Source organism: Cryptomeria japonica, chromosome 2 (assembly GCF_030272615.1).
Source record: "Cryptomeria japonica chromosome 2, Sugi_1.0, whole genome shotgun sequence".
Lineage (NCBI taxonomy): Eukaryota > Viridiplantae > Streptophyta > Pinopsida > Cupressales > Cupressaceae > Cryptomeria > Cryptomeria japonica.
In genome coordinates, this window is record NC_081406.1 from 187940373 (window position 1) to 187967848 (window position 27476).

The 27476-nt window shown below is 37.1% G+C and overlaps 1 protein-coding gene across 2 annotated transcripts in view; it reads left to right on the forward strand.

The window, feature by feature from the left end:
- LOC131029046 (DExH-box ATP-dependent RNA helicase DExH10) overlaps positions 1-27476 on the forward strand; it is a 119731-nt gene that overhangs the window by 89992 nt on the left and 2263 nt on the right. For both annotated transcript variants that reach the window (XM_057959444.2, XM_057959443.2), the window contains one exon: positions 9052-9144. Coding sequence is in view for 1 of the 2 variants with exons in the window: in XM_057959443.2 (XP_057815426.1) it covers positions 9052-9144 (93 nt within the window). In the remaining variant the exon portion in view is untranslated. Of the gene's footprint in view, positions 1-9051; positions 9145-27476 lie in introns of those variants that run through there.

The window sequence follows — 27476 nt, forward strand, 5'->3', positions numbered from 1 at the left end:
CCTATCTTTCATCTCTTATGTGCTCTGATTCGTCTGATCAAATGATATCTTAGCTCGGATTAAAGTCTGATCTAAGTCTGATCAGACTAACTTATTGAATGATGTTGAAATGATGTGAAACACGTCCTTTATATAGGCGTTGGATGTTAAGGGTTGCCTCTCTTTATATTAGGTCGACTTTGCTTTACTTAAAATGATTTAATTCCTTTGTTGGGCACTAATACCATACTTGATGTGATAGCCGATTTCTCATTGATTCCTGCTTGATGGTGTTTAGTGATATGTAGGCAATTTAGCCTTCCTTTGTATTAGACTCTTGGCGGCATTCGCCATGTCTTTTGTAATTGTATGGCTTGGTCGGTTTTTTCTTATTTGTTTGCATCACCTAATCGGTATTTGTCAAGCCATTTGTATCTCCACACCTAGACGGGATTTAAAGACTTTATTTGCATTTTAGTGTAGGCGATTTCAATTGTTTGATGATCACTTGCATTTGTGAAATTCATTAAGGCAATTCTCTATCTCTTCTTCATTCGCACCATAAGGCCTTAATCGGTATTTGCATCCTCATTTGTATGTAGTTATTTGACCGATTAGGTTTTAATTGTCTTAACTTGTCAAGATGAATCAGCATTTTTAGCTTGATTCGTACCTGATGCTTTGAACGATTTGCCTTATTGCAAGTAATCCAGTTGGATTTTCAAGGTTTGTTTGTATGATCTGGTTGAATTGATCAACTTTTGATCATTTTGTTGTCAGCTTGCTAAGTAGTAGTTTCATGTCCGTTTGCATTGAAAAGTTTACTTGATCAAATTTTGATTATCTCACCTTATCAAGACCAATCGGCTTTAATGCTTGATTTGTAGTAGTTGATCTGATTGATCAAACTTTAGTTGCCATTTTCTAATTAATCAAATCGGCCTCTAGCATGTCATTTGCACTTGACAACTTAGTTGGTCATCACCCTTTGGTTTGCACACGGAAGCCTGATCAGCATTTGCATTAACATGTTATCGACATTTCAAGTTTCATTCGTACTTAGGGCTTTGTATTGTATCACAACTTTGTCTTTGTGAAATTCATCAACCCAAATGGTCTTTTCCCTTTCATTTGTAGCACATGACCTTGATCGGCATTTTCAATTCCATTGTATTAGCAAACTTGGGTGGCATTTTTGCCTCCATTTGTATTAGCAAACTTGGGTTGCATTTTTCCCTCTATTTGTATTTGACAAACTTGAGTGGCTGTTGCAAGATTATTCGTAGTCAAGCAATTAAGTGAAAAGACATTCTCATTCTTTTATGATTAAAAACCTCATTTTCAAATCGGCGACTGGAGTTGCATTCGTACTTAAGTCATTTGAAAGATTGAGTTTACTTGCCTTCATTCGTCAAAACAAATTGGATTTTTGAACTTTGTTTGCACAAGACAAGAAATTGTCCAACATATCACTTATATCCTCTAGCACCAATTCTCTCATTGAGAATCGGTGATTTTGTCTTCATTTCTATTAGCTTATCCCTTTGATCAAGCGATGATTGCCCTTCTTCACCAATACAGTTCGGCATTTTTGTGTTCATTTGCACAAAGTCATTTGGTGAAGAGTATTTTATACTTGTATGATCAAAAACCTTCATTGCTGAATCTGTCACTAGGGCTTCATTTGTTTTAGAGTATTTGATCAATCAAATTTTGCTTGCCTCTCCTTACCAAAACAAATTGGTCTTTGAAGCCTTGTTTATACAAAACAAAATTTGACAAACATGTTACTTATATTTCCGAGTGCCAATTCTCTCATTGTCAAGTGGTGTTTTTGATCTCATTTGTACTGTTTTCACCTTGCCAACTCCAAACTTGAATAATTGAAAACATAATTCTAAATTGGCGGTCCTTATATTCTTTGTCTCACATCCTTGCTCCATTCCTCATTCGTTTACAATCATACCTGCAAAGAGACATAATTTAAATTCAGACATCATACACCTTAATAACAATTAGGTCTGATTATGGTCCAAACCCAGAAATATTAATCCACCAAAACCTTGGAAATTGCCTTCCACATTAAATTTTTTTAGAATCATTGATTGAATTCTCGGATTTTTTGCCTTTGAATCAAGGGTGAATGAGGTCTGATCACTACTCAGAAATCAGAATTTGAAAGTGGTAAGGGCTTTAGTGAGGGACCAACACACTTGACTGCTTGCTTGCAATGATTTTATTCCTAAAATTTGCCCTTGAGAATGCTGAATGTTTTCCTTTTATGTTGATAGTAGTCTATCTTCTTCCCTTTGTATGAGAATCATTCATTTCTTCCTTGCTATGATCCTAAAAGAATTCCTTATGTTGTGGGGCTTGTGAAATGCTCCATCCTCTCCATCTTAAAGTTTTGGTGGGGCCCCTGTTGATGTGTCTTTTGTACACGACAAAACACAGAATAAAATACCTAAAGGTACCTTATCCTCTCTTAAACAAAGTTTCCTGACTTCTGAAGATCTCGCCGAAGGATCAGTCGGAGTAACTCCAAGGTTCTGATATGTAGGTTCTCTACGTGTGGATAAGCTCTTTGCGGTACGATGTGATTTTGCTGGAATCACAAGGGGACTTACTTTCAATGACCTGAACGTCTGATTTGCTTTGGATATTACTGGAACGTGGAATTTCACTAGCCCTTGATTTTGAAAAAAAGGAAAAAGGATAAGGGTTGGAACGGGATCTATTTCTAACACTACGAACGTAAGAGCAATGAATGACCTTTGATGAAATTCTAACTAAGTCTTGCTTTGACATCCCAAGATCATCTCCACAAGATTAGTGCGATCTTTTGAGGAAAGCTTTATGATGTTTAGATCACCGCTACAAGCATGGACACCGTCAGGTTGATGCATATCAATGAAGATGCGATAATTGAAGTTAAGCTTAAGCTGAATGATTCCAGTTGACTATGCAAGGCAAGTTTGCAATCAACAAACCGCTAGTAGTATGGATATACGAATTTCACCATTGATCATACAAATTTCTTCCATTCACCTAATAACATGAAATCAAATTTGAGAAGTATAGAGACCATGCAAATTGTTGAATCGACCCATAGAATTCACCATTTCTTCAATGAAGTTTACAAGTCTTTTGCAACAATATCTTGGCAACAATTTTTGCCCTCTCTTTCTACTCTACTCTAACTATTTCCTACTCTCTGACTATTCACTATTAACCTTTACAAATGAGGAGCTAGGGCTTTATATAGAGAACCCTTTACAAACAGACGACTCTGATTGTCTTAGAATCAATGGCTAGGATTACAAGATAGAAACTCTAATTAGGGTTTGTTACAACAAACTTCCTTAGCCAATTAGAAAATTACATTCCTAGAGCGAGGACCAATAGGAAGCAGGGGTAGGTACACCTAAGTTTGTGCCGTCCCTGATGAGTCAGGTACATTGAATCTGGACATGTTGAGGTGGAGCAATCTGATTGCAGGAGCAATGATTGGGATTGCACCTTGTCTGACGTCTATGTCTTGGTTAATCCTCCTCTGTCCTTGATGTGATGAATGATGTACCTCTTTTACTCCCATGTGCTTGATGAGGCTTCCTCACTGTCAAGTGTTCTTTCTCTGGTAGCATGTCTCGCCTGGAAGTGTTGGTAAGGTCATTCTTCTCTGTCATCATGTAGTTCCTTTATGTGGTAGAATGAGGTCTTGAGGCTAGCTTGCAATTCCTCGAACATTTGAAGTCTTCCAACGCTTTAGAAGCACCTTGAGTCCACCTTTATGCATGTGGAATGTCCTTGATGATGATGGACTGGAACAAGTCCTCCTTGTCCTGATCTTCTTCCATCTGCAAAACAAACCAAAAGGTGATTAAGGACACATAATAAATTCATTCAACTTAGCATTTTCTACCTTAAAACATCAACAAGAAGACATCAAAATGAAGTTCGCTCAAGATCCTTCCTAGGGATAGGCCCTATAAAAATTTCGCTTTGGACCCTTTGGAAGGTTCAGGAACGAAATTTGCATTTTAGCTCAAATTTCATCATCTCCTTGTCTTGAACTTCTCTTGACCTTTGAATCGCTTTCTAATGAAGACATCATTGATTTGACTCCCAAAAAGACCAAAAAGAGGATTTTGCTTTGGACCTAGGCCAAGGACAGGACCTATAGGGAATTTCGCTTTGGACCCTTTGGAAGGGTCTGGAGCAAAATTTTCCTTCTAGGACAAAATCTATCATTTCTCTACTCCAAAATGCCTTCCAAGGCAAGCATACACTAGTCTTTTCTCCACCAAGGTTGAGGAATTCATACCTTGACCTTCATAATGGGCAAACAAGGTGATTTTGGGAATTTCGCTCTAGACCCTTTGGAAGGGTCAGGAGCGAAATTCATTCTTTAGCTCAAAATCTTTACTTTTTTTGAACTCATAACCCATTCAAATACATGCCTTGGCAATCTTTAAGTCCAATTCACCTTCATCAACACTTGGCTCGACACAAAAATGAAGGAAAAGAGAGATTTTGGGAATTTCGCTCTAGACCCTTTGGAAGGGTCAGGAGCGAAATTCACAAATTAGGCTGATTTCACACTCCATTGCCTCAATTCACCTTCAAACTTGATCAAATTCACCTCTCCTTATCACCATCAAGTCTATTTGCCATCTACTTGGCTCCAAGATCTTCATTTTTGATGGCCAAGGCTAAAATTGAGGGTCAAGAAGAATTTTGCTCTGGACCCTTTGGAAGGGTCAGGAGTGAAATTCTCATTTTGAGCTAATCTTTCACTTGCTTCCTCCTTTTCATGCCTTGGACACACTTTGTTAGGGTTCCTTCCATCATGATCATGCAAATTTACTCTTTAGGTTGACATATAACTCAAGGTTCTTGAAAAATAGGGTTTTACATGAATTTCACTTTGGACCCTTTGGAAGGGTCAGGAGCGAAATTCCTCCTTGAGCTCAAGTCCTGGCTTCATTTACACAAGTGTTTTGCCCTCACAAATGCCCGAGAATGAGTTAGTTCTAAGTTTGGGTCAAGGTGGAGTGTCTTGTAGAGGAATTCGCTTTGGAGCCTTTGGAAGGGTCAAGAGCGAAATTCCTATTCTAGGCTCAATTCACCTTGGATTTGACTTGACTTTGCCTTAGACTTGATACTAGATCCATTTCCTTCCCTATCCTTGCAAATTTTGCCCAACTCAGACCTTCAAAGATGATATTCCCTTACCAAGATTCAATCACCTGCTGACACGATAAGCAACAAGAGCAAAAACTAGGTCTAAGGGAGACTTTCAAAGAAACCCTAATTCTGGAGCATCGTGGACTCACCCTGGCTCAAGCAGAGCCGACCATCCTGGTGATCCCCCTGGCGACACTCAAAATGCAAAGGCTAACAGACAAAACCTTAAAAACCCTAGAAAGCAAACCCCAGAAAGCAAAAAAAGTGGGGGTCCCCAATTGCAATGGGGCGATGTGTGAATATGTCACAACAGGCCCAAATATGCGTGGCAAGGAAGGATGAAGAGATGTGGTAAAGAGATGCCATCGGGGAGGGGGGAGAGGCGGGGGGGGGGTTGGGTTATAAGGTGGAAGGGGTGTGGGTAGAGTGAGGTGTAAGGTGTGGGAAATGAAAGGGGAAAATAAGGATAGGTGTTGCAGAATATGGAGACATAAAAGGGGGTTGGTGGTGGGTAGTGAAAGGATAGGTTAGGATGGGATGGGGTTTAGGGAAGAAAAGGGGGGTTTAGGATACAAGGAGTGGGTGTTGGGGAATATAAGATAGGATGATGTGGGAGGTATAAGGGGTAATGAAGGGAGTTAGGATAGAATATGGGTAGGATGGTAGGAGAGTGTGGGTAATGGATGGGTAAGGGTTAAAATTGGGTGATATAGAAGGTAAGCTTAGCGGAATAAGGGAGGTATAGGTTATGAGGTGAGATGGATGTTAGGTGGTGATGATAGGGGAAAGGTAAGAAAGGATAATGTAGGAGGTAAAGAGGGTAGTAAAGGATGGGATGGGGGTATAAGGGGATAGTGAAGGAGGTTTAGGATATGTTGGGAGAAAGGTAGGAGATGGAAGGAAGGGAGAAGGGAGATGGAAGGGATGAATGATGGAGAGATGGAAGGGAAGCGATTGGGCTTGGGCATCCACTAGTTATATTGGGAGAGGCAGGTCGAAAGCTTTGGAGGGCAAAGGAAGTGTTGTACCTCACTTCATCCTAAAGAGAGGGACTTGATCGGCTCTTGAACAACTACATGTCTTACAAATGATAGGCTAATAGCAAAGACTTGACAACTACCAACAGCTAAGGTAAGACAACTAACCTAGAAAGCGAAAAAGTGGGGGTCCCCATTTGCAATGGGGCGATGTGTGAAAACGTCACAACACAACCCTAGGCAGCCTTCAAGCCATTACTGGCTATCTCATGCTGAACATCAGTTTGAGGGTGGTAGTTTGTGCTTATGTTAAATGTCAGTGCTGTTAGGCTAAACAATTACAACTAGAAATAATATGCAATATCTATCACAAATGGTGCATGGAGTTATCTGAAATGGATAAGTTATGCTGGTTTAAAGAATTAACAATCTAATAAAGTCACTTTCTAACTCTTTCCCAGCATATGACAGATGAAGATTCACATTATCTCATCAAAATTCAAATGATTGTAGCAATTATGAACTACAAAATAATTGACTATGCTACTTAAATTGCAAGCCTAGGTGTCAGTCAGAGAGGAACGATATGCAAAGAAAGTGAACAAGAGAGATTTTTATCCTGGGAAACCCTCAAGATGGATGACAAATCAAATTTGTCTGTGACAACTATACTTCTATGATGACATTATTAAGATGTAGACAAAGTACGATGAGATGCTAGGTGTAGATACAATCTGCCCCTTGTTCCGCTTGGTTGAATTCACAGATTTCAAGCATATGTCTTCTATAACAGATTGAAATTTATACTTTGAATGTATACAACATTAATTTCTACCTTCCTTGATCTAATTTGGCTTGTGTAAGGCCTTATAAGGATGTTAGAGAGTCTTTCCCATGCTGTGAAAGGCCGCCAAGTCAAGGAAATGGATGGACACAGGCATCTGTTTTGTTTAAATTCCTGCAGGAACATTCTGCATGAAATCACTTATTTTCAACATGCAGCAGTTAAGAAATTGCTACCTGAGGGGAACTGATAGCTTGACATTAATGCTATTTCTGGGTGATTTGGAAAATTGTGATTTCCAAAAATGAATCCTCAAAACAATTTCTGATTTTTATGATTCATTTCACATCATACCTCCCTTTTCAGAGAAGCTTTTAGTCTCACAAAAGCCTCACTTGAAATATAGAATAGTTTTACCCGCCTTTCTCTGGAATTTCTGTGTGCTAGTGATTGGAGCACGACTCGCTCATATCACACTGTTCATCCTCTAAGGCAATGCTCTATGTTAGAATGTAGTGGTGCTCTGACACATTTTGCAACCTGAAATGAGGATTAGAGTTTCCTTGGTGTGCTTGCCAAGATCATATTAATAGTGGTTGCTTTTACAACTTATGCTGGCAGCTGAAACTCTCCATGCTAAAACTCCTTTTGATGGTCAAGACATGCTAGAATGGCTCTTGTGGGTTAGAAATGGAATGCTATTCTGTTTTCTCCCTACTTGCACGGGCAACAAGTGGTACAGATTACGTCACAATGAAACATTGCCATGAAAATATTAGCATGCTCCTACTTTTTCACAAATTGCTGTTTCCTCCCTACTTGCTATGGACAAAAAGTGGTACAGTTTATGTTACAATGAAACATTGCCATGAAAATATAGCATGCTACTACTTTTTTCGCAAAATGCCCATGCTACTACAAATCCAAATGATTAGTTACTTTTATTATACCAGGTTGATTTGTAATTTCATCAATTCAAATGATTGAAGAAATTAAGAACCACAAAATAATGGACTGTGTTAATTAATAAACAAGATTAAATGACAATCAGAGAGGAAGGTTATTCAAAGAAAGTGAACACGGAAATTTTTACCCTGGAAAGCTCCCAAGATGGAGAAAAGACGAGGTTTGACGGTGGCAACTGTACTTCTGTTATGATTTAGACAAGTACAATGAGATTCTAAGAGTGTGGACACAGTCTTCCCTATATTCCCCTTGGTTGCATTCAGAATATTCAAGCCTATAGTTTCTATTACAGATTGTTTTCTGCTTTCAAATATCTATAACACTTAATTCTATTCACCTTAAACTAATTTACCTTGAGTAAGCTGTTATAAATATGTTGAAGAGTTGAGAAAATGAAGAGGAAAAGTCATTCTGTTTGTTGAAACTCCGGCATTAATAGTTCAGGCTAACCGGTATAGGTTATTTCAGAGCCACCACCCCTTGTGAGGAACAGGTGGTTTCACACTGTCACAACTTCCTAGTTATTCTAGGAGCTTTGATGTCTGAAAATGATTTGTACCACAATTTTGGATTTCTATCATCCATTTCAGATCAAAGACAAAAAGGACTCATTTTGAAAGAGAGGGGACAAAAATTGGGTTTGTATGGAAACAGAGAGATAACCAGCTAAAGGGAAGCCACTTGGGTAATCCAATTGCCTAGGGGACTTGTCAACCACTGAGAAATTACCATATTGGTAGATCTGTAGGTGATGTGTTTTGAGTCTTTACCACATTTGACTACTGTTGAACCTGTTGTCTAAAGTTGGACATGGGTACTATGGTTCCCTGCAAAGTATTTGGAATCTTAGGATTCATGTGTTATATATAGTTTTGTATTTAACAATTGCAAATTAATTGAACTTCACTTACATAAGTTATGTGCTACCTTGCCGTGACAGAAATTAACTGGGACTATAGTCAATTTTCTGGTTGAAATTTTTTTACTGTTAACATTTGCAATCGATACTTTTGTGATTTGGTCATTGCTTACAATAGGAATAATCTATTTGAACCTTACCCCTTGCCATATCTTGCTGGCTAGATTTGTTAATTGCTTTTGATGTAGTATCAATTTTTCTTCACTAACATTTAAAATTTGATTGACATTTTTTTGTAGGGTGCTTCATTTGCAGAAGTTACCAGTAGGACAGATGTGTTTGAGGGCAGTATTATACGCACAACCAGGAGGTTGGAGGAGTTCCTGAATCAGGTAAATGATATATTTTTGTTATGCATTCCTTTTTTTAATGTTGTGTCAGGTAAATATGTTCGTTTTTATATATTGTAGATGGTATCTGTGACAAGGAGTGAGGTTGACAACTCAGTCTAGTTGAACTGGACATGTTTTTACATAAAATTTTATGTCACAAGAAGTGTTTTTTTGCCTTTTTATGGTGCTTTATTTTGCCAACAATTTTAGCAATTAGTAATTTGTTATAGTTTTAATCAAGATAGATAACTCATTTCTACATTCTTATTATCCTTTTTAGCATGCTAATCTTAGTGAATTGATCGTCATCATGGTTAATCTTAGAGAACTTGGTTGGTAGACTATATATAAGATAATGTCATCACGAATGATTCAAACATGACTGACTATTTGTCTCTCTCATTTTAATTTTCTCCAATTTGTCTGACTTCCAAATAATGGAGAGTAGTACATGGGATCCACATTCTGGATAGAAAATACATCATATCATTACTATACTTATTCAGGGAAACTTGAAAAAAGCCTTAAGACAATAGGGTGTTTCATATTATCAAATGAGTAAACTTTCTTGACTAATGGTAAGGCAAGATTGCATTGAAGCATGAAACGAGCATTTCATATAATTATTCTGTAGTTTAAACACAACTTATTTAGTATATCATATTACTAATGTGTTTGTACAAGAAAAATCAAATTGAGCCTTCAGACTGTTAAGGAATTTAGATCAGAGATAGAGAATACAATAGTCTGGTAATATGAAGTGAGGATAGACTTTAATAAGATCACTGCAATGAATATGTTTTACCTCCGATGTGTATATATATATATATATATATATATATATATATATATATAACTAACTCTACCTATTAATCTTCTATGACAATATTGACAGCTTGCTGGTTCGTGAAACTGCCACGGTTATTGGTTTTAGTTCTCACAGCAAGTGTCGATGCCTATAAATAAAAGGATGAAGAGTCATGTCCATGTAGGGGCATGACTTCTATGTGGCTTATGCCACGTAGAGTCATGACCCTATGGGGACATGACCCTTCATTCAATGTCGTTATATATTACTTGCTTCAATCCGAATGAAGCTATATCCTTAACACAGACTATAATGCCCTGTCCAAAGGACCAAAGCAAAATCCAATGGAACATTTTTTTTATTTTTGAACAACACAACCACCAAAGAGACGACAACATGTTGCACTTGCACTGCATTGTGCACACAAGTGTTATATGGAATATTATGACACAAAGGCACCATTGCATATGCAAGGTGGCATTAGCGAAAGATTCAACCATCATTGGACAAAACCACCTTGACTAACCTACAAGAGGAGCATCACCTAAGAGACGATTGGGTACAAACCCATTGTTGTATTCTCTTGTGACACCACACAATGATAGGATGAAGGAATCATCGACCTCCAATCCATATAAAAGCACACTTTAAAATACTTACAACATACTCAGGAACCAAAACCAACTATGGTTGTCTAGGAGCCAACATTGCTCGACTAGATGAGGACACTTTTGATTTCTTAGACAAGGAGTAGGACGAGGGCACTCTCACCTTCAATCCACTCTATAGGACAAAGGACGATCCTCAACACAAAGGCAACCTAGACAAAAGGTTTCCAAATCGAGCGGCCTTACTACCTCTTACCCTGTTAGACTTTTATTGTTAGAGTCTCGGCGTTTCACCTTACCTCTTTCGCAAAACAAAGGAGCTTGGAAAAGAGAGGTCGAAGTCCAAAGATCGATGAAGTAGATCAAGGTTTTAGAGATAATAACTTACCCATTACTTGGCGAGGATGTAAGCAGTAAGTCGAAGGATTGAAGTCCAAATCCCAACGAACTTGGCAAGGATATGATCTAACTCCTAAAGGGTAAGTTCATTTTAAGCCCAAAATACAAGATCCTACATTCATTTTACCTTAACCAACACAAGCAACTTGATAAAATCATTATACCATCGTGTTCAACTCCAACATGAAGTCACACAATCTAATTCAAATCACTAGCAAAGTCCATGCAAATACATACTATCTCAATAGAGAAGTCCAATGAAAAAATATTACAAATTACATTACATGAGGACTTAATGTTTTTTCAAACCTTTTACATTAAAATGAATCAACTAAGAGGCCTAAGCAAATAGATGAGAGAAGAGTCCTTTGAGAAATCTTGGACTACTATCCTCTAGACCCCAACAGTGGTATAGATCCCACCCAACCACGTAGAATCAAAAGATCCATTCCCCCATTCTAGGAGATAGTTATAAGGCTAGAACACTCACACATGCAAGACACATGGGGAGAAGGCATAAGCACATCCAAGCATGAAGAATTCAAGGCATCCAATCTCAAAGAATACACAACATCCAATCACAAGGAATACATGACATTCAAGAATGCAAGAATGGAGTTAACACCAATAGGAAAGGGGCAAGTCATCCTTTAGGTGCTACTAGACTACATGCTAGAGCGCTAGTTAGGGAGTGTCATCGTAAGCTCAAAGTGATAGTTGCATGTGGAACCTAGTAGCCTCTCGTGTTTAAGAGCACAGTCGACTATACGCATCTCATTTTCCTTTAGTTGACATGTCTTCCCAAGTCATCATCCCTAGCCTTTATGAGTGCTCAAGGAATGCAATGGGTTTGCATTACCTTGGTTAATTATTTACCCATGTCTCATTATTTTTCACTTGATTAATCGACTGCCACATATGATTGCCTCTATCATACCACTTTGGGCAAGGGACACGTTGGGAGCCACTCCCTAACCCTATTTAGTGCCTATGTCTTAGGCTCATCACATTCACCAACGAATGAGGTAGAAAACCAAACAATGCACAGTTTTCCATTTGCACATTTGGTTCACAACATAATTTCCATCTTCACAATCTCATTCAAAAATATGATCCCAATGGATATCTTTTCAAAAACTACAAAGTATGCCTTTGTTCCCACATACTTATCTATTTTAATTTATCATAAATTCTCATTTTTCCAATTTTCACAATTGTTGTAGTAGCGCCAAATTTCGTAAAAATTCAAAAATAAATAAATCTAAACATACCTGTTGGTTCCAAAAGTTCCCAACACCTCTCTTTTAACATAAAATTCATATTTTCGTAATTTCTTAAAAATTTGGGCATAAAAAGCCCATATTTTGGAAAGTTTACTATTTTTTTAATCTATACATTCATATTTACTCAAATTGAAAGAAACTATGTGCAACGGAGAGTAATAACACCCTATTAATACTATTGCAACCTTTCAAAACAATTAAAACGAAATATAAATGAAGAATCAACAACATACATCATTATCAAGCAAAAATTTAAAGCGGACAGATCTTCGAATGCGGTGGAATGAAAGAACACATGATTATAGGTGCAGCTTCCCTTCCCAATTCCTTTCCCAATGCAACTGATCCCATGTAATTCGGTTTCCAATTGCCCTCTCAATCAACAAATCTCTTTTCCTCACAAAGAGGGTTTTCTTCCCTCTCAAGTTTGCTCTCCAAAATTCTAACTATAAATTGAACTCTAATTGTGCCTTTTTGTAACCCAACCCAATTTCACTTTTTGAAAAATAAAATAAAATAAAATATCTCTTTTAATTCCTGAAATTAATTTCTTTTATCGTCAGTCCCCAAGCACAATTAATAAGTAGATATATGCCATTATTCAATTTCTACATTAATTCACGATTTTAAAACCATAAAAGCTCATTTTCACATTTAGATTTTACAGAAATTATAAATTTTCATAAAAGATTCAAATGCTCATCATTGGATGTCCACATTAGGGATTAATTTTCTGAATGCTATTAATCATAGTATCTGGGGCAATTTAATTTTTACATTTAGATTTACAAAAATTATAAATTTTCATAAACGATTCAAACACTCATCATTGGACGTCCACATAGGGATTAATCTTCTGAATACTACCAACCACAGTATCTGGGGCAAATTATGGAAACAATCTAAAAGTAGACCGTACTCGAACTGAGTACGATAGATAAGGATTAATAAATACAGTCAATGTGACGTCTCCCATATAATCACTGTTGGGGTATAACTTAGGCTGCAGTCCCATGGAGGGGGGCTTCCTAAAAAATAGAGCTGGAGCTGTGAGATTGTTTAGGAATATGTTAAAGTTGGTGGTCCCATGAATTTTGCATTGCACTTCAACTTAAAAATTTAAGCTCCTAAATTTAAGGATGTTGGCAGTCTCATATTAAGTTTAAACTCTTAAATTTAAGCAAGCTGGCTATAAATAAATTTAGTTTTCTCTCTAAAATTTCAGATGATTGACAAGCGCCATAAAATATTCCTAAGTTGGTGGGGCAATTTCTAGCCCCACCCCATTTTTTGCTCGCTTAAAATTACATGCGTAAAAAGTAGGGGCTCCTATTTTTTGGGAAACGATTCCAAATAATCCCATAGCAGAAAAATTATTTCTTCATAAGACCACGTCTTCCTTAAAAATAGAGCTTAAGCCCCCTCCATGCGACCCCTGCGGAGCTAGGTGAATAAGTACCCTATACCTGCAATCACTCCACAAACGTCAAGTGTAGTTGTGCATCTAGATAATAGCCAAAGCATACGAAAATCACCCAATGGGGTCCACATTTAAGCCACATTTAAATAATAGCTTGCACATCATTGAATTGAAGTATAATAACAATCCGATATTCTACTATCTCATATGCATCATAGGAAATATCACTGAAAAAGAATAATCAAGTCCTCACAAGGCGCTTGGCACAATAACACACACATCCCAATGCAAATAACATTGATGGTTGACATGAGGAACACCATCTCTATCATGCATTTGGTCCACACACACCATGAATCATAAGGGCACCAATCACAATAAACACGGAACCAAAAACACTGAGCAACCACTCAAGAGCAAAACACAACCACAACTTATGCATCCCTAGATACTTAGTTGAAGCATTGCCAAGATCTACACATCTTCAATCATCAAACAAGAAGGGCATTACATCCTCCCGCACTAAAATTAGGCTTAAGCCTGGAAGCCTGCACATGAGGAAATCTATCCCACAAGGCTAGAGAAAACGTTAACATGCTCTCCAAGAGCATGCCTTTCTTCTAGACATGATCTTACTTCAAGAGGTCCTTCCTCAAGTATCACTTTAAATAGCGAGGATTTCCTTAACACACCTGCTTCTAATTGAAATACTAGGGACAACTTAGGGGTTCTTAGAGGCAAGGTTCTAGAAAGATACCTATCACAAGCGTAATAACCTACACTAGTGAGGGTCGAAAACTCCAAAACTCACAAGTAAAACAACTCTAGAGGCAATTGAACACAAGGCATAGGAGCAGAACTTGATTTGATGGCACCACGCAGCTCAACTATGACCAACTAAGGGCCAAACAACCCAACAATATCATGAAATCATGATTGACAAGGTGATCAAGAACCTCTACAAGGTTCAACATCATGCACTCACGAAAGGGAACACACATAGGATAGCCCATTCCTCATACAAGAATTGCATGCTCTTCTAGCCTTAAGCTATAGACACATCAAAACGGCCAAGTGGACTCCTCCAACCACAAGGCTGACCTCAATAGGTAGCCAAACAATAGCTAGATATATATAGATATAATATCATACATACAAATAATATGTGCCAAAGCAGTAACTAGTGCACCACCCACAGTCTACACGATGTCAACAGTCAACCATACGTGTAGTTAGAGAACCCACATGCAAAATGACATGATGGGCACCATCATACTATCAGATAACATGGCTCTCGGTGTCTTCAACACCTCCACAAAAACAGCCAATGCCAAATCACTAGGGAACATGGTCTCAAGACCACAAAAAGAAAGACAAGCATGAAAACCAAAACAGAAATATTGAGAGTGGGGGCGGGGGTGAATCAGTATTTCAGATATAGCCAAATGAAAAGAGCAGAACAAACAATCACAAAGATGACACAAAGTTTATCTCATGGAAATCTTTCTCGGGTAAAAAAACCACGGCACAAAATAGCTTTCATAACCAAAAATGGGCTCCAACCCAATGGGGACCAACCCAGTCACATTCAAGAGCTCCAACTCTTTAGAGAGCAACAACTCCCAAAACAGCAGAGGCTGCAACCTCTATTTGAGCTACAACTCAATAGAAATCACTAACATCCTTTTGAAAACAAGGTTACTAAAATGAGAACTCTGAAAGTCCAGCAGCACTTACTGAAAAATTCAGGATACAATACAATATACTGCCATTCAAACATACAGTACAAAAACTCAGCACTTCTTCTTCAGCACTCAATAAACATGACAACACCCAACCATAACTGAAAAAGATCACTGAATGAAACACTGTATGATCAAACAGTCTCTCCAAAACTTGTTCCTTCATTTCTTCAAAATCAATCTGCCTTCATAACATTCTGATATTCTTGTATATGCTGTTCAGCATCAAACCATGGTTCTCCAAGCTGCAGAAAACTTACATACACACCACATTAACTCAAAAAACCTTTAAAGAAAAAACAGTTTAAGCTAGCAGTTCAAACCAATCAACTACACCAAACCATTATTGAAGAACGATTCTTTATTAGAAATTGTATCATTCTGTGCACAGCCTTGCATTAGAAACTTCCCAAATCAACTCTCAACATCTGTATGCTCACAGCAATCAGTCTTTTTATCTGATCACTGCCAACTTTATGAATAGTTCTCCACTTGTATAAAGAACAGCTACGTGTTGAGCATAAGAGTACTGGCAATAAACACAGTCAGGAAGCAAACAACTGCAATCAATATGCTTTAATGATATGTGAGAAACCAGTTATCCAAGTAACCGGAAACTTCTTCTACCCATAACAATATACTCCATTAATCACAAAATATATGGTCTTCTTTTTTATTTCATTCAATAATCACGAACATGCTTCTGTTTTCTTTTTGTCTTCATTCCTCATCTAATGTAACTGCAGCATATGACTGTTAGCTTCTGTCCTTAACTGTAAATCTTCTGAGTTCAACAAATGGACTCCCAGCAGAATGTGTATCAGAGAAAACTGGCTAAATCAGATTGCAACCACCTGTCAAATACTCATGAATGAGATGGCAATCACAAAAAATAACTGCAAGTATAGTGCAGAACTGCCCTAAAGAATGAGCAGAACAACACTAAACTGGGACTGATATTCCTAACTCCTGCAACTGCAACTTCTGAAACAGCAGTTACAACCTAAGTCACCGGGTTCGCCGAATTTCAAGGTTGGAGTTAGAAATTCGGCGAACATTTAAGAAATATATAAAGTTCGTTAAAATTCGTTGCCAAATTCGTATGGAACATTTTTAATTAGGTTTTTTTGACAACAGAATTCCTCCTCTTCGCAGCTAGGGCACAATATATTTCTGCAAGGCGTGACGACAGAACGGTTGGTGAGAGGAGTGTTGCGTGAGGAGCTTCGCCACCATGGGATCACAAGCGTTAAGCATGCCGTTGAATAGAAACCTGCGAATTTGAGCTAAGTCGACCACGATGGCCACGAACCTTGCGTTTTTCTCCATACATCATTGTGCTCTTTTGGTGTCTCCTTATCCCTAGCGGACAACACTTCTGTTGCTGTCTTCTCGAAGTCATGATGATCCTCTATGGGGCGTCGCGATTTGGTCGAACCTGGCCCCCCTGGGAAGGACCCAGGTCGAACCCGGGCCGGACCAGGACCGGGCACGAACCCAGGTAAATTTCCTCCACTTGGTAAATTTCCACCCAAGATTTCCATTCCAAGATGGAGATTTTCCATGTCATGAAGATTTCCACTCCTAAGTGGAAATGCATTCTTAATTTCCATTTCCTTGTCTATAAGAAAACGCAGCCACTGCAATTTCCTTTCCTAGTTGGAAATCCACTAAAGATTTCCTTCCTTAAATATTGAAATGCATTCAAGTTTTCCTTCCTCGAACATGAAATTGCAACCTCAAAATTTCCTTCCCAACATGAAATCCTGCCCAAAGAATAAATTTCCTCTCCATGCTCCAAATGCGCTCAAGATTTCTTCCTTCATGAAGAATTCTGCCCACGATCTCTTGCTCCTTATTGAAATGCGCAGATAACAAGGGAATTTTTGTTTTCCTCTCATGCATGAGATTGCACCCAAGGAAGAAATTTCTTCTCCCCTTCTAATTTGTGCCCAAGGGTAAATTGCACTCATACATAGCAAATTTCTTGTCAAGGTGAAATTGTGCTCAAATGAAATTCCTTCACCACCTTGAAAATGCGGTCAAACATTGCCTATACGTGTCTCAAACCCACTCAAACATGGGCGCTAATCCTCTAGTGTAGTGTAATTGTGCTCCCTTGAAGGAATTTTCCTCCTAGCATCTGAAATGCGCTCTCCTAGAAAGTCAGATTGGTCTCCTTTGGAAATTAGGGAGTTTTTCAAACTAAGTGTCAAGTCGGCCTTCATGATGGGAGTTCAAAACTTTAAAAGGCAAAAGTAATTGCATTTATGCCTAGGTCGGCTTGTTTAGGGGTTATTTAAATTTGAAAATTGCAAATACATTTATGCTAGGTCGGCCTAGTTGGAGTAGTCCTAAATTCAAAAAATGCTAATTGCTGTAAAGGATAAATAAAAAACGTTTACTTCCAACATCAACTTAAACGAATTTGCTGGATTTGAAGGCAGAGAGGTGCGAATGAGATCTAAAATGCAGAGCAGAATTACTATTTATGCACGTGTGAATTGTGTTTTGGAGGCTGAGCACTGTCCCTTACATTTATATGTATTCAGGTTGGGAGAAATGCAGTTTCAAAGAGGGCCCTCCTGGATAAAAAAATTGATAATCCTTCCAAAATGCAAAGGTAGAGGGCCGATCTGATTTGGACGAGGAAATTTCAAAGCACAAATAAAGGATTTCATGCTGGCTGGTCTTGAAAGGGCTTGAAATGATTGTAAACCATAAGCTAGCAAACGCCTTTATCAAGTTCAAGGAGGAACAAAGAGGTAGCTGTAAAATTGAATAGCATCAAGGTTTCATTCCAAGGCAAAACAAGAAGAATAGTACTTCATCAGCATGAAGGAAGAAAGTCATTGCAACGTGAAAAGAATATTTGCAACATGGGAAGTTCTGCATCAAAGAATCAATGTCAAGATCATTCAAGGTGAAAGATTCCAAGGTTGAAAGTGGAAATGCATCACAAGAAGGAAAATTCTTGAATGTGAAGATGGAAAAGTGAAAAGTGATCAAGGAAAGAAGGTAATTTTAGAAGAGTTAATCAGAGATGATGCAATTTGGGAATATGAAATATCACAATCAATCAAGCAAGGTGATGATGTTGAGCATCAAAAGATATCTACATTGAGGTGGCGCTTGATCATTATCAAATAATCTGGTGATGCCATGTCAACATGTCCAAGTGCATTGAACCTATTTCATTCAAGGAAGGAGCAGGTGACATGTGGCACTACATAAAATATTATTGAATATACCTAACCTTGTTTCTTATTGGTCCTTCACCTAAAAAGATGTGTATTTAAACAAATGTAATTTTTTCATTGGTCAATGAGGTGTTAGTTGTAATTAACCCTAATTAGGGTTTTTGTTGTCCAAATCTTGCCCATTGATTTAGAGTCAAACTTGGCCCTTCATTTGTAATTTGAGCTGTATAAAAGGCTTGTTCTTTTCATTTGTAAGGGGTTAATAAGAGAATAAAATAGAAGAGAATAACAGAGTAGTAGGAGGAGACAAAGATTGTTGCCAAGGCTATGTTGGAATGAACATATGATTTCATTGAAATATGGTGGATCTTTATGTGATGTTTCTACATGTTGCATGGTTTCTTCTCCTTCAAGTTCATTGATTTTGATGGAGAAATGCGATGATATGTGATGAATTTCTTGATGTTCATACCATTTATGATTTGTTGATTGTGAATTGCAGTGCATGATTAGTTTGAACCTCATTGTTGCAACAACTCGATTATGGATGTTCATTTGGATTGCGCCATCATTGGGTATTTGAATGAATGTTTGTAATATGAATATATTTACTACCTTTGGAGATCACATCATTTTTGTGCGGTTGTCATCATGGGCAAGCAAAGTTGATTTAAGGAGTTTATTTATATGAGCATCATTCATCATCATCATTGTTCATAGGTCTAAATTAGATTAGATTCTCTATCTCTTTCCCTTTGATCTTTGTTTGGTAGAAGTAAATTTAGTTTCCAAGTTACAACTATTTTGCAGAAGCGTAAGTCCCTTTGTGATAGTAGCATATCACATCTTTTCATTGAGTCTTTACTTGATCACTCGTTTAGCATTTGATGTTTCCTTGTTTAAGAGAGGATAAATTACTTAGTATTTTATTCTGTGTTTGAGGTGTCATAAAAAGCACATCAACACTAACTACTTAAAAAAATGTAAAGACATCACATAACATTTCATGTGAAGAACTCAAAAGTATTTGTATTATTCGCATGACCTTTGTACATTAAATACATCATATTCTCCTCTTTACTCTTCTATATCTTCTCATATGCCCATTTATTATCTATTCTTATTTACAATCTTTTATATATATCTCATATCTTTCTACATGCTTCTTTTGCCATTTACATCTTACAATATTCTTATATATAAGGGACGAGACGTGATGCATATATAGTTTCCCTATTCTATATACTATCTTTCTAATCATGTGCTATGCGGGCTTGATTTTGTAGGATCTTCGAGACTGTGTTTGACCATTCATCTTTCCTGCCAACATCATCCCCCCTTCAAAACCCTGACTTGTCCTCAATTCAATTCTGTGGTGTTGGAAGATAACTTTGTATATATCTTTTAGGATTTCAAAATTATTGTCCCATTAAGTTTTTGCCATTTGAAGTTCTTGGATATGTACTTGGATTCGTAACAATAGCTTCTTTGCTTTCGAGACTATGGTAGTTTTTTGTATTTGTTGGGCCAGGGGCTGAGCTTCTTGGAGTACTCTAGTGATGTGGGCGAACCTTAGAGTGACCACCTCTCTAAGCTGATGAAAGCGGTGCCTCGTCTTGTTCAATTGATGTTATAGTTGTTGAAATTGTCCATGTAATGCTTCTATCCGTACTTGAGATTGGCCATTCAAATCTTGAGGGTATCATAGTTAGTTGATCTCTCAAGTATATGTAGTTCTAATTGGCCCATTTGTGCTTTGATTCTTATTGTCACATTCAACCATTGTAGACAAAACATATAGATTGTTCAAGTCTCCCTTTGTATATTTTATTGTATTGTTTTGATTCTCCAAAGCAACATGTGTAGTGGCACATTTCTTCCTCTCTTTGTCAATCCTAAATTTTTGGAGTTCTGTTGTCAGTTGTTTCATTGGTAGGTTACCGAATCGACACATATACAGACCGATTATGGGTATGAGACGTCCTCGAATCGGATTTTGAGTTGAATTGTCCATGGATTTGACTAGGGTACACATTTTTTCTGCTTGAACGTTTTGAAGGTTTTCCTCTCGAATCTAGGTGACTCCAGTGATCCGTTGATGGTTCCAAAACGAATCTCGATTTGGTCAGCTTGCAACACAATTTCAAAAGGACTTCTTCTGCTGTTCTTGACTCCCTAAATAGTCTGGCATCATTAGCTTACTATTGTTTCTTCCGTTGTTCTTCTCAATGCTCATCATCAGGATGCATTTTATGACAATGTTTTTTTCATCGGAATTGATACAAACAAAACAGTCCATGAATCGATCAAACAAAACAGTTCGTAGCTCCATACTTCAACGTGTGACCACCATGAGGGCTGATCCCACACCCAAAGTGGTCTAAATAATTTTAGGTTGAATTTTTAGTTTTTAATTTAATATCATTTATTAATAATTAATAATCTTGCAATTATTTTAATTAAGCTTATTGTTATTAAATGTCAATTAAAATACTATTAAATAGAATTTTATTGTTTTTGAAGTATGATTTTTTAAAATATATATTATTTTATGAATTACTATTAAATTATTTATTTATTAAGTTTAATGTTATATAATATTTATTATTTAATTATTATATATATGAATTTTTTTATTAATGTAAATGTTTTTGAAAATTCTATTATTAATAGTAATACTGTATATATAAAATATTATTATGTTGCTTATAGTTTAAATATTAATATTTATGATTTTTATATGTTTTTTGTACGAACGTATCTAGGCCCCCTAAAAATAATTGTCGTACCTGCTTATCATACCCACATACACATCCCTGTACTAGTACTAGATTCGACATCTTAGTTTCATTGTGTTCTTTTTTAATGTTGTATACCTAATTATACCATCAATTAGGATTCTCAAATGCCTTGCCAGTGATTGTGATGAATCCCCTTTGATTTGAGGGAACTTACTTTGAATATCCTTCACTAAATCGTCTCTATGCTCAAAGTTCTCCACATGTTTTAGTATCTCTTCCCTTGTTGTTTAATGTAGTACATCCCGAAATTGGAACTTATGAAGGGGTGAAATGCTTCAAAGATGTACCTGCCATATAGCTAAGAGTAATTGCAATAGTTGTGGAGAGGCTACTCGTTGAATTTGTGTTTGGTTGGCCAAAAAGTCCTTGATGGATTGCATGCGATAGGTGGCATATGAGGAAGTTGTTTCTGGTTGTGTTTGAGATGGTGGACCTTGTTGAAGGTGGCTAGGTTCTTAAGAGACTTTTCTATATTTTGCTTCTTCCTCTCAAAGTTGATTGGTTCCTCCCTAATCTCCATTTGTATATTTTTTGTTATTTTTGGCTTCTCCAACATTAACCTATCCAACCTTTGTTTAGACTAGAGCTCCTTTGTTTCTATCTCTATTACCCTTTGTTTTTTAGCTGGTGTAATTTTGGAAACCACTTCTTTGATCACTGATTCTTTCAATTTCTTCGCTTCCTTTGCTACTTTCTCCTGTCATAGCTTGAGTGGTTGGAGGCCACCATGTATCTTATTAAGGCCTTTTTTGTGATCGTTTTATTTTCAACCACCATGTTTGTGTATGTCTGAATTGTCCTTACCAATACTTCTTTTGAATAATTTGCTATATTGTTGATCCTCATCTAGCATGGGGGACACCTCAGGGCATGATGGTTGTTTGGGTAGGGTAGCATCCTCTTGTCCTACTTCCTCCTCTATATCTATCGTTTGTGGAGACATTGCTCTTTGTGCTTTTTCGTTCTTTCATTTGTCTCCTTTCGACACTCATTTGTGACAAGGCTTTCAATGCTTCTTCTTTGGTAGGGTCTCTCTAGGAGGTGCAATGGGAAGCCTCCTTTTCCTTGGCCAACTGCTCGCTCCTTGTGCGGGATCTATGAAAGGGGTGCCTACTTGTAACCTTCCAAATCTTCTTGGGTTGGTTTCACTCTACTCCCCTAGTTCTTTCTTATGTAGTCCCCATTGCTCATGGAAGTTTTACCTATTCTTCTCCAAATGCTTTGTAGATTTAGCCTTAGCCATGAAATCCATGTATGCACAATGTGTTTGGAACTTTTCTGCCCTAGGGTCTTTAGGAAGACTCGATAGGGTTTCCACATATGTGTCTTTCTTTGCATGGGTAACTCAATAAGGTAACTTGGGTATCTAGGGGGTTTGGAGTTCAATAGCTTCCATCATTGTGAAGTCTTTGTCAACTAGAAAAACAATAATGTCCACGTATTTGCAGACCATATTATAGGAAATTCTCTCTCTCTCTCTCTCTCTCTCTCTCTCTCTCTCTCTCTCTCTCTCTCTCATCCTTTGTTGAAAAGATTTGAAAAACGCCTAATAGATAGAGGTGTATGAGGTGCATCTTTGAAATGGCTGATGTGGTTAGGGATTGTGTAGCTATTGGACAAGAGGTATCCCAAACTTTCCTTGCAAAGGACGACAATTCGTTCATAGAATAACATGTTAAACAAATAATGAGGGTCTCATACATAAATTGATAGTAAGATTGCATGGTGCGTTGGATGTTGTCTAGAAGCTTTTGCTGTAGGATCTCGTGAAGATCAATATCTTTTGCTTAAGTGGCCATTCGATAGGCAGCATGGATGGCGGTAGTGGTAGTAGAGTCCTCCTAGTTAATGTAATAAAGCTTATAGCTATGCCCATGGTGGCATACTCCATTGTTGGATTGGTAATCTTCATCAGTTAATGGCTTCTTCCATCGTATGTAGCTCTAATAAGCTTGGTGACTTTTGCGTTCTTAATGATCGTCTTTGGTGGTACTTCTCCTTGTACCCATAAGTTGGTTGTTGCCCTAATTGCTTCTTTTGTGATGTTGTGGGGCTTCTTTAGGTATGGATACTTGTCATGGAATCAACTAAGAATGATGGAAACCCACTCATCCTCTGCGGTGAAGTCTAGAAACTCTTTCAACATGTCCAATTTCTTCTTTGTAATTCTGCTGTACTAGGGCAGGTAAGTGTTTGTGTTAGTTTGCAACATAGTAACCCTAAGGGCTTTGAGTTTTGTGTGGTCAATCTTTATGAGCCAAGCATGGATGTATTTTCCTATGTCTTTTGTGTAAATCACGTTTGCGGGCACCTTAGAGAATAATCTTGTGGGTTTGTCTCCATTGCCTCGTATGGAAATTCTTATACTTGGGTCTAGGCTTCTAAGAAATGTCAATAAGGATAGGTGCAACAATTTTCAATAGCTTTAAAATGTAACAACAAAGTAGAGAGGGTTTACTAGGGTTTCACAATGGATGCAGGGAGCTAAGTATGAGTTTAAGAGCAAGAGGGTAAAAGTGAGTGAGAGTGATGAGCTTTACTCATAGAATCTTTGAGGGTGAATGTATTTATTACTATAACCATTTTTCCTTTTTCTTGGCGTTTTTTGCCTATTAACTTAATATAGCTCTATTTTCTTGACCAATTGATTTCCTATTTCCTAGTTTATGATACCCTACCAATATTATTGCAACCAGTTTTCCGCGGAGACATGTGCCCCCCCCAAAAACTTGTCTCCTGTAGGGGGATGTTTTCGAGACTTGGGAACTTGGGGGAAATGTCCCCCATAGCACCACCACCTCTGCCACCTTTGGTGAGGACGCCACTGGGTCACTTGCTATATGTCGCATGCCATTACATACTAATTGCAACCTTTAACTTCATGAAAACTAGTTGACCTTTTATGGTACACACGGAGATGTTATTTTGTAGAGTTTGTCTAGAAGATTTGAATTCACCTCTATTTTCTATATCGGCACCCACCCCACCACTCCACTGCCGTCCCCCCACCGCCTCCTCACCGTCCCAAAATTTAGGCCCTTGGTCCCCCCATCCCCAAAACCCGTCCCAGCATCCCCTTGTTGCCTAGTTAGGAAACTCCATGGAACATTGATTGCATCCTTTCAAAACAATTAAAAACAAATATAAAGAAAGCATCAACAAAATACCTCATATTCAAGCAAAAACTTCAAACAAAGAGATCTTTGAATGCGATGAATGAAATGCAATTCGGTTTAGAATTGCCCTCAATTTTCCTCCGAAGGAGGGTTTTGTTCCTCTCAATTTTGCTCCCCAAAATGCTAGGTATAAAATGAACTCATTTTGCCCCTTTAAAAACCCGACTCAATTTCACTTTTAGAAAATAAAACAATTAAATGTTTCTTTTATTACCCCAAATCATTTCTGTTATCCTCATTCCCTAAACACACAGTTAACAAGTACATATAAGCCATATTTCAATTTCAACATTAAATTACCATTTTAAATCCATAAAAAACACATTTTCACATTTAAATTTACAAAATTAGAAATTTTCATAAAAACACTTATTAATGGACTCCCAATAGGGATTAGGGTTTTTGGAATACAACCCTTTACGGTATTCAAGACAAATAATAGAAATAACCTAATAGGAGATGGTTAAGGATTAATAATTGCGGTTGATATGACGTCTCCCATATAGCCACCATTGGGGTATAACTTAGACCTGTGTAGCCAGGTGAAGAAATACCCTAACCCGTATCACTCGACAAATGTCAAGTGTGCCTTTGCATGTACATAATAGCTGAAGCATAGTAAAATCACCCAATGGAGTGTTGGAAAGTTTGTGATTGACGTCAAGAAGATATTCTTTACCCCTGATGAATGAATGAGATTAATAGAATTTGTCATTGATGTCAAACGTGATCCATGTCAAGGAAATCATAAAAGGCTGTGGGCCACTAATCGATAAACAGTATTAATGAATTTGGATACTTCATTAAATGAACCATTATGGCCGACTTGTTTCATCAAGTGGATGACTACATTAGTGCAACAAAGAAATCTATATTAATCTTAATGAATTTGGATACTTCATTAAATGAACCATTATGGCCAACTTGTTTCATGAAGTGGATGACTACATTAGTGCAACAAAGAAATCTATATTAATCTAAGTGGAGAATTAAGATAGCAGGAATTACTGTTTGTTTAGAGCAGTGATTTCATTATGAACAAAGGATGAACAGCGACTTCCTTAAATATTATAGCAGTTACTTTATTAAAGAATAAAGCAGCAATTATAATTTACTTAAGAGCAAGAATTGTTTGGCTGCGATTGGTATGGTAAAGCAGAGTTTGCTTCCTAAGGGCAACGAAAGAAAAAAAAAAAGGAATAAGACAAAAACAAAACAAAAAATTCAAATAGGACAGAAAGTCAAATAAGACAAAATCTCAAATAAGACAAAATTGCTATGTTACCCGGGGACGCGTCCCCGGTATTTTTATCAGTCGTCCCCGTCCCGGGGACGGGACTCCTAGGTGACGTCCCCATAAATTCTGCATATAGACAATGAATTCTATAAGCAATTTGACTTTGACTCTCAATTTAACACAAATTTGCCATAAGAACTCTACTAGTTCTTATATGTTAAGGTTCTATAATGGATATGTGCATGTTTTATCCATGTTTTCATATGAATATTTTAAATTTCCCTATTTATTTTAATTTTCCCTACTTTTATATAGCTGTCCCCTAGCCGTCCCCAAAATTGGCAAAAACAATCACTGACCTGGAAACGCGTACCCCCGTCTCCTGCCGTCCCTGTCCCGGAAACTTGGGGTAACATAGCAAAATTGTCTTATTCACAAGAAAAGTGCAGCGATTAAGATAAATAACAAGACAGTGATAAAGTGAACAATGCTTATTTAATAAAGTCTTAAGAAAAAGCTTTCGTCATAAAGATAGCGATTCATTTAGAATGCAGCGATAAAGGTGGCAATTGGTCTAAAGTAAAAAGCACTTAAACTAATGGTGATTAAGTAAAGAATGTGCGATTATGAAGAGATATTTTGTTTGTTAAAGACGATGACTAAAGTGGCAGCATTTAAACAAAGGCAGCGATTCTATTTGAGGGAGTTTTGTTAAAAATACAATACTTTAATGAGTGGTAACAAAAAGACACGACCATTGAAAAAGGTTGTATCTTTTGTGAGAGATGTCTTTTTTCATAAGAAAGATGAAGATATAAGTGATTATTGAAAAGTGTGAGAAATGTGATGGTGTGAATTAAAAAAGAAACAGATCTTCTATATAGTAGCAGTCTTGTATGAGAAATATATATATATATATATATATATATATATATATATATATATATATATATATATATATATATATATATATATATATATATATATATATCTGTGTGTCTCTGTGTGTGTGTGTGTGGGGCAGATTTATGAGAAGAACATATACATTCAAGGCAGATTTGTATAAATCATTTATGGAAGAATTAAAAGCAGATTCATAAGTATATGTGATGCAGTTCTTGGAGCATAACTATGAGAGGAACTTGAGTAAAGACATAAGTCAAATTTGGAGCAAAGACTAATGCAGAAGTCAAGCAAAAATTAGTGAAATTTTATAAGCAGATATGAGAGCAGAATTATAGAAGACTTGTAAAAAGAGTTTTTAGCAAGTTGGTGATCAAGAATTTAGAAGACAATTCGAATGAGGGGTTGGTTCATCTAGTGACTTGGGGCTCACGAATAGAATGAGGGGTTGGTGCGTATAGTTGGCAAGTGCTCACGAATTAGAATGAGGGGTTGCTGCCTCTAGTACCTACGAATTTGTAAAAGAGTTTCTTGTATATAAGGAAGCTATTTTGCTGTGGTTTTCTCCCATAAGGGTTTCCACGTATACATCTTGTGTTCTATTTTAGTTAGATCTCATGTGAATGTTAGTATGGAGTGCAATATCACATATATAATATTATTGCATTTTATTGATCTAAATCACATTATCATTTAATTTAAACATAAATATTAATGCTTCAAAACTTATGTTCGTAATCACATTTAAACCACAT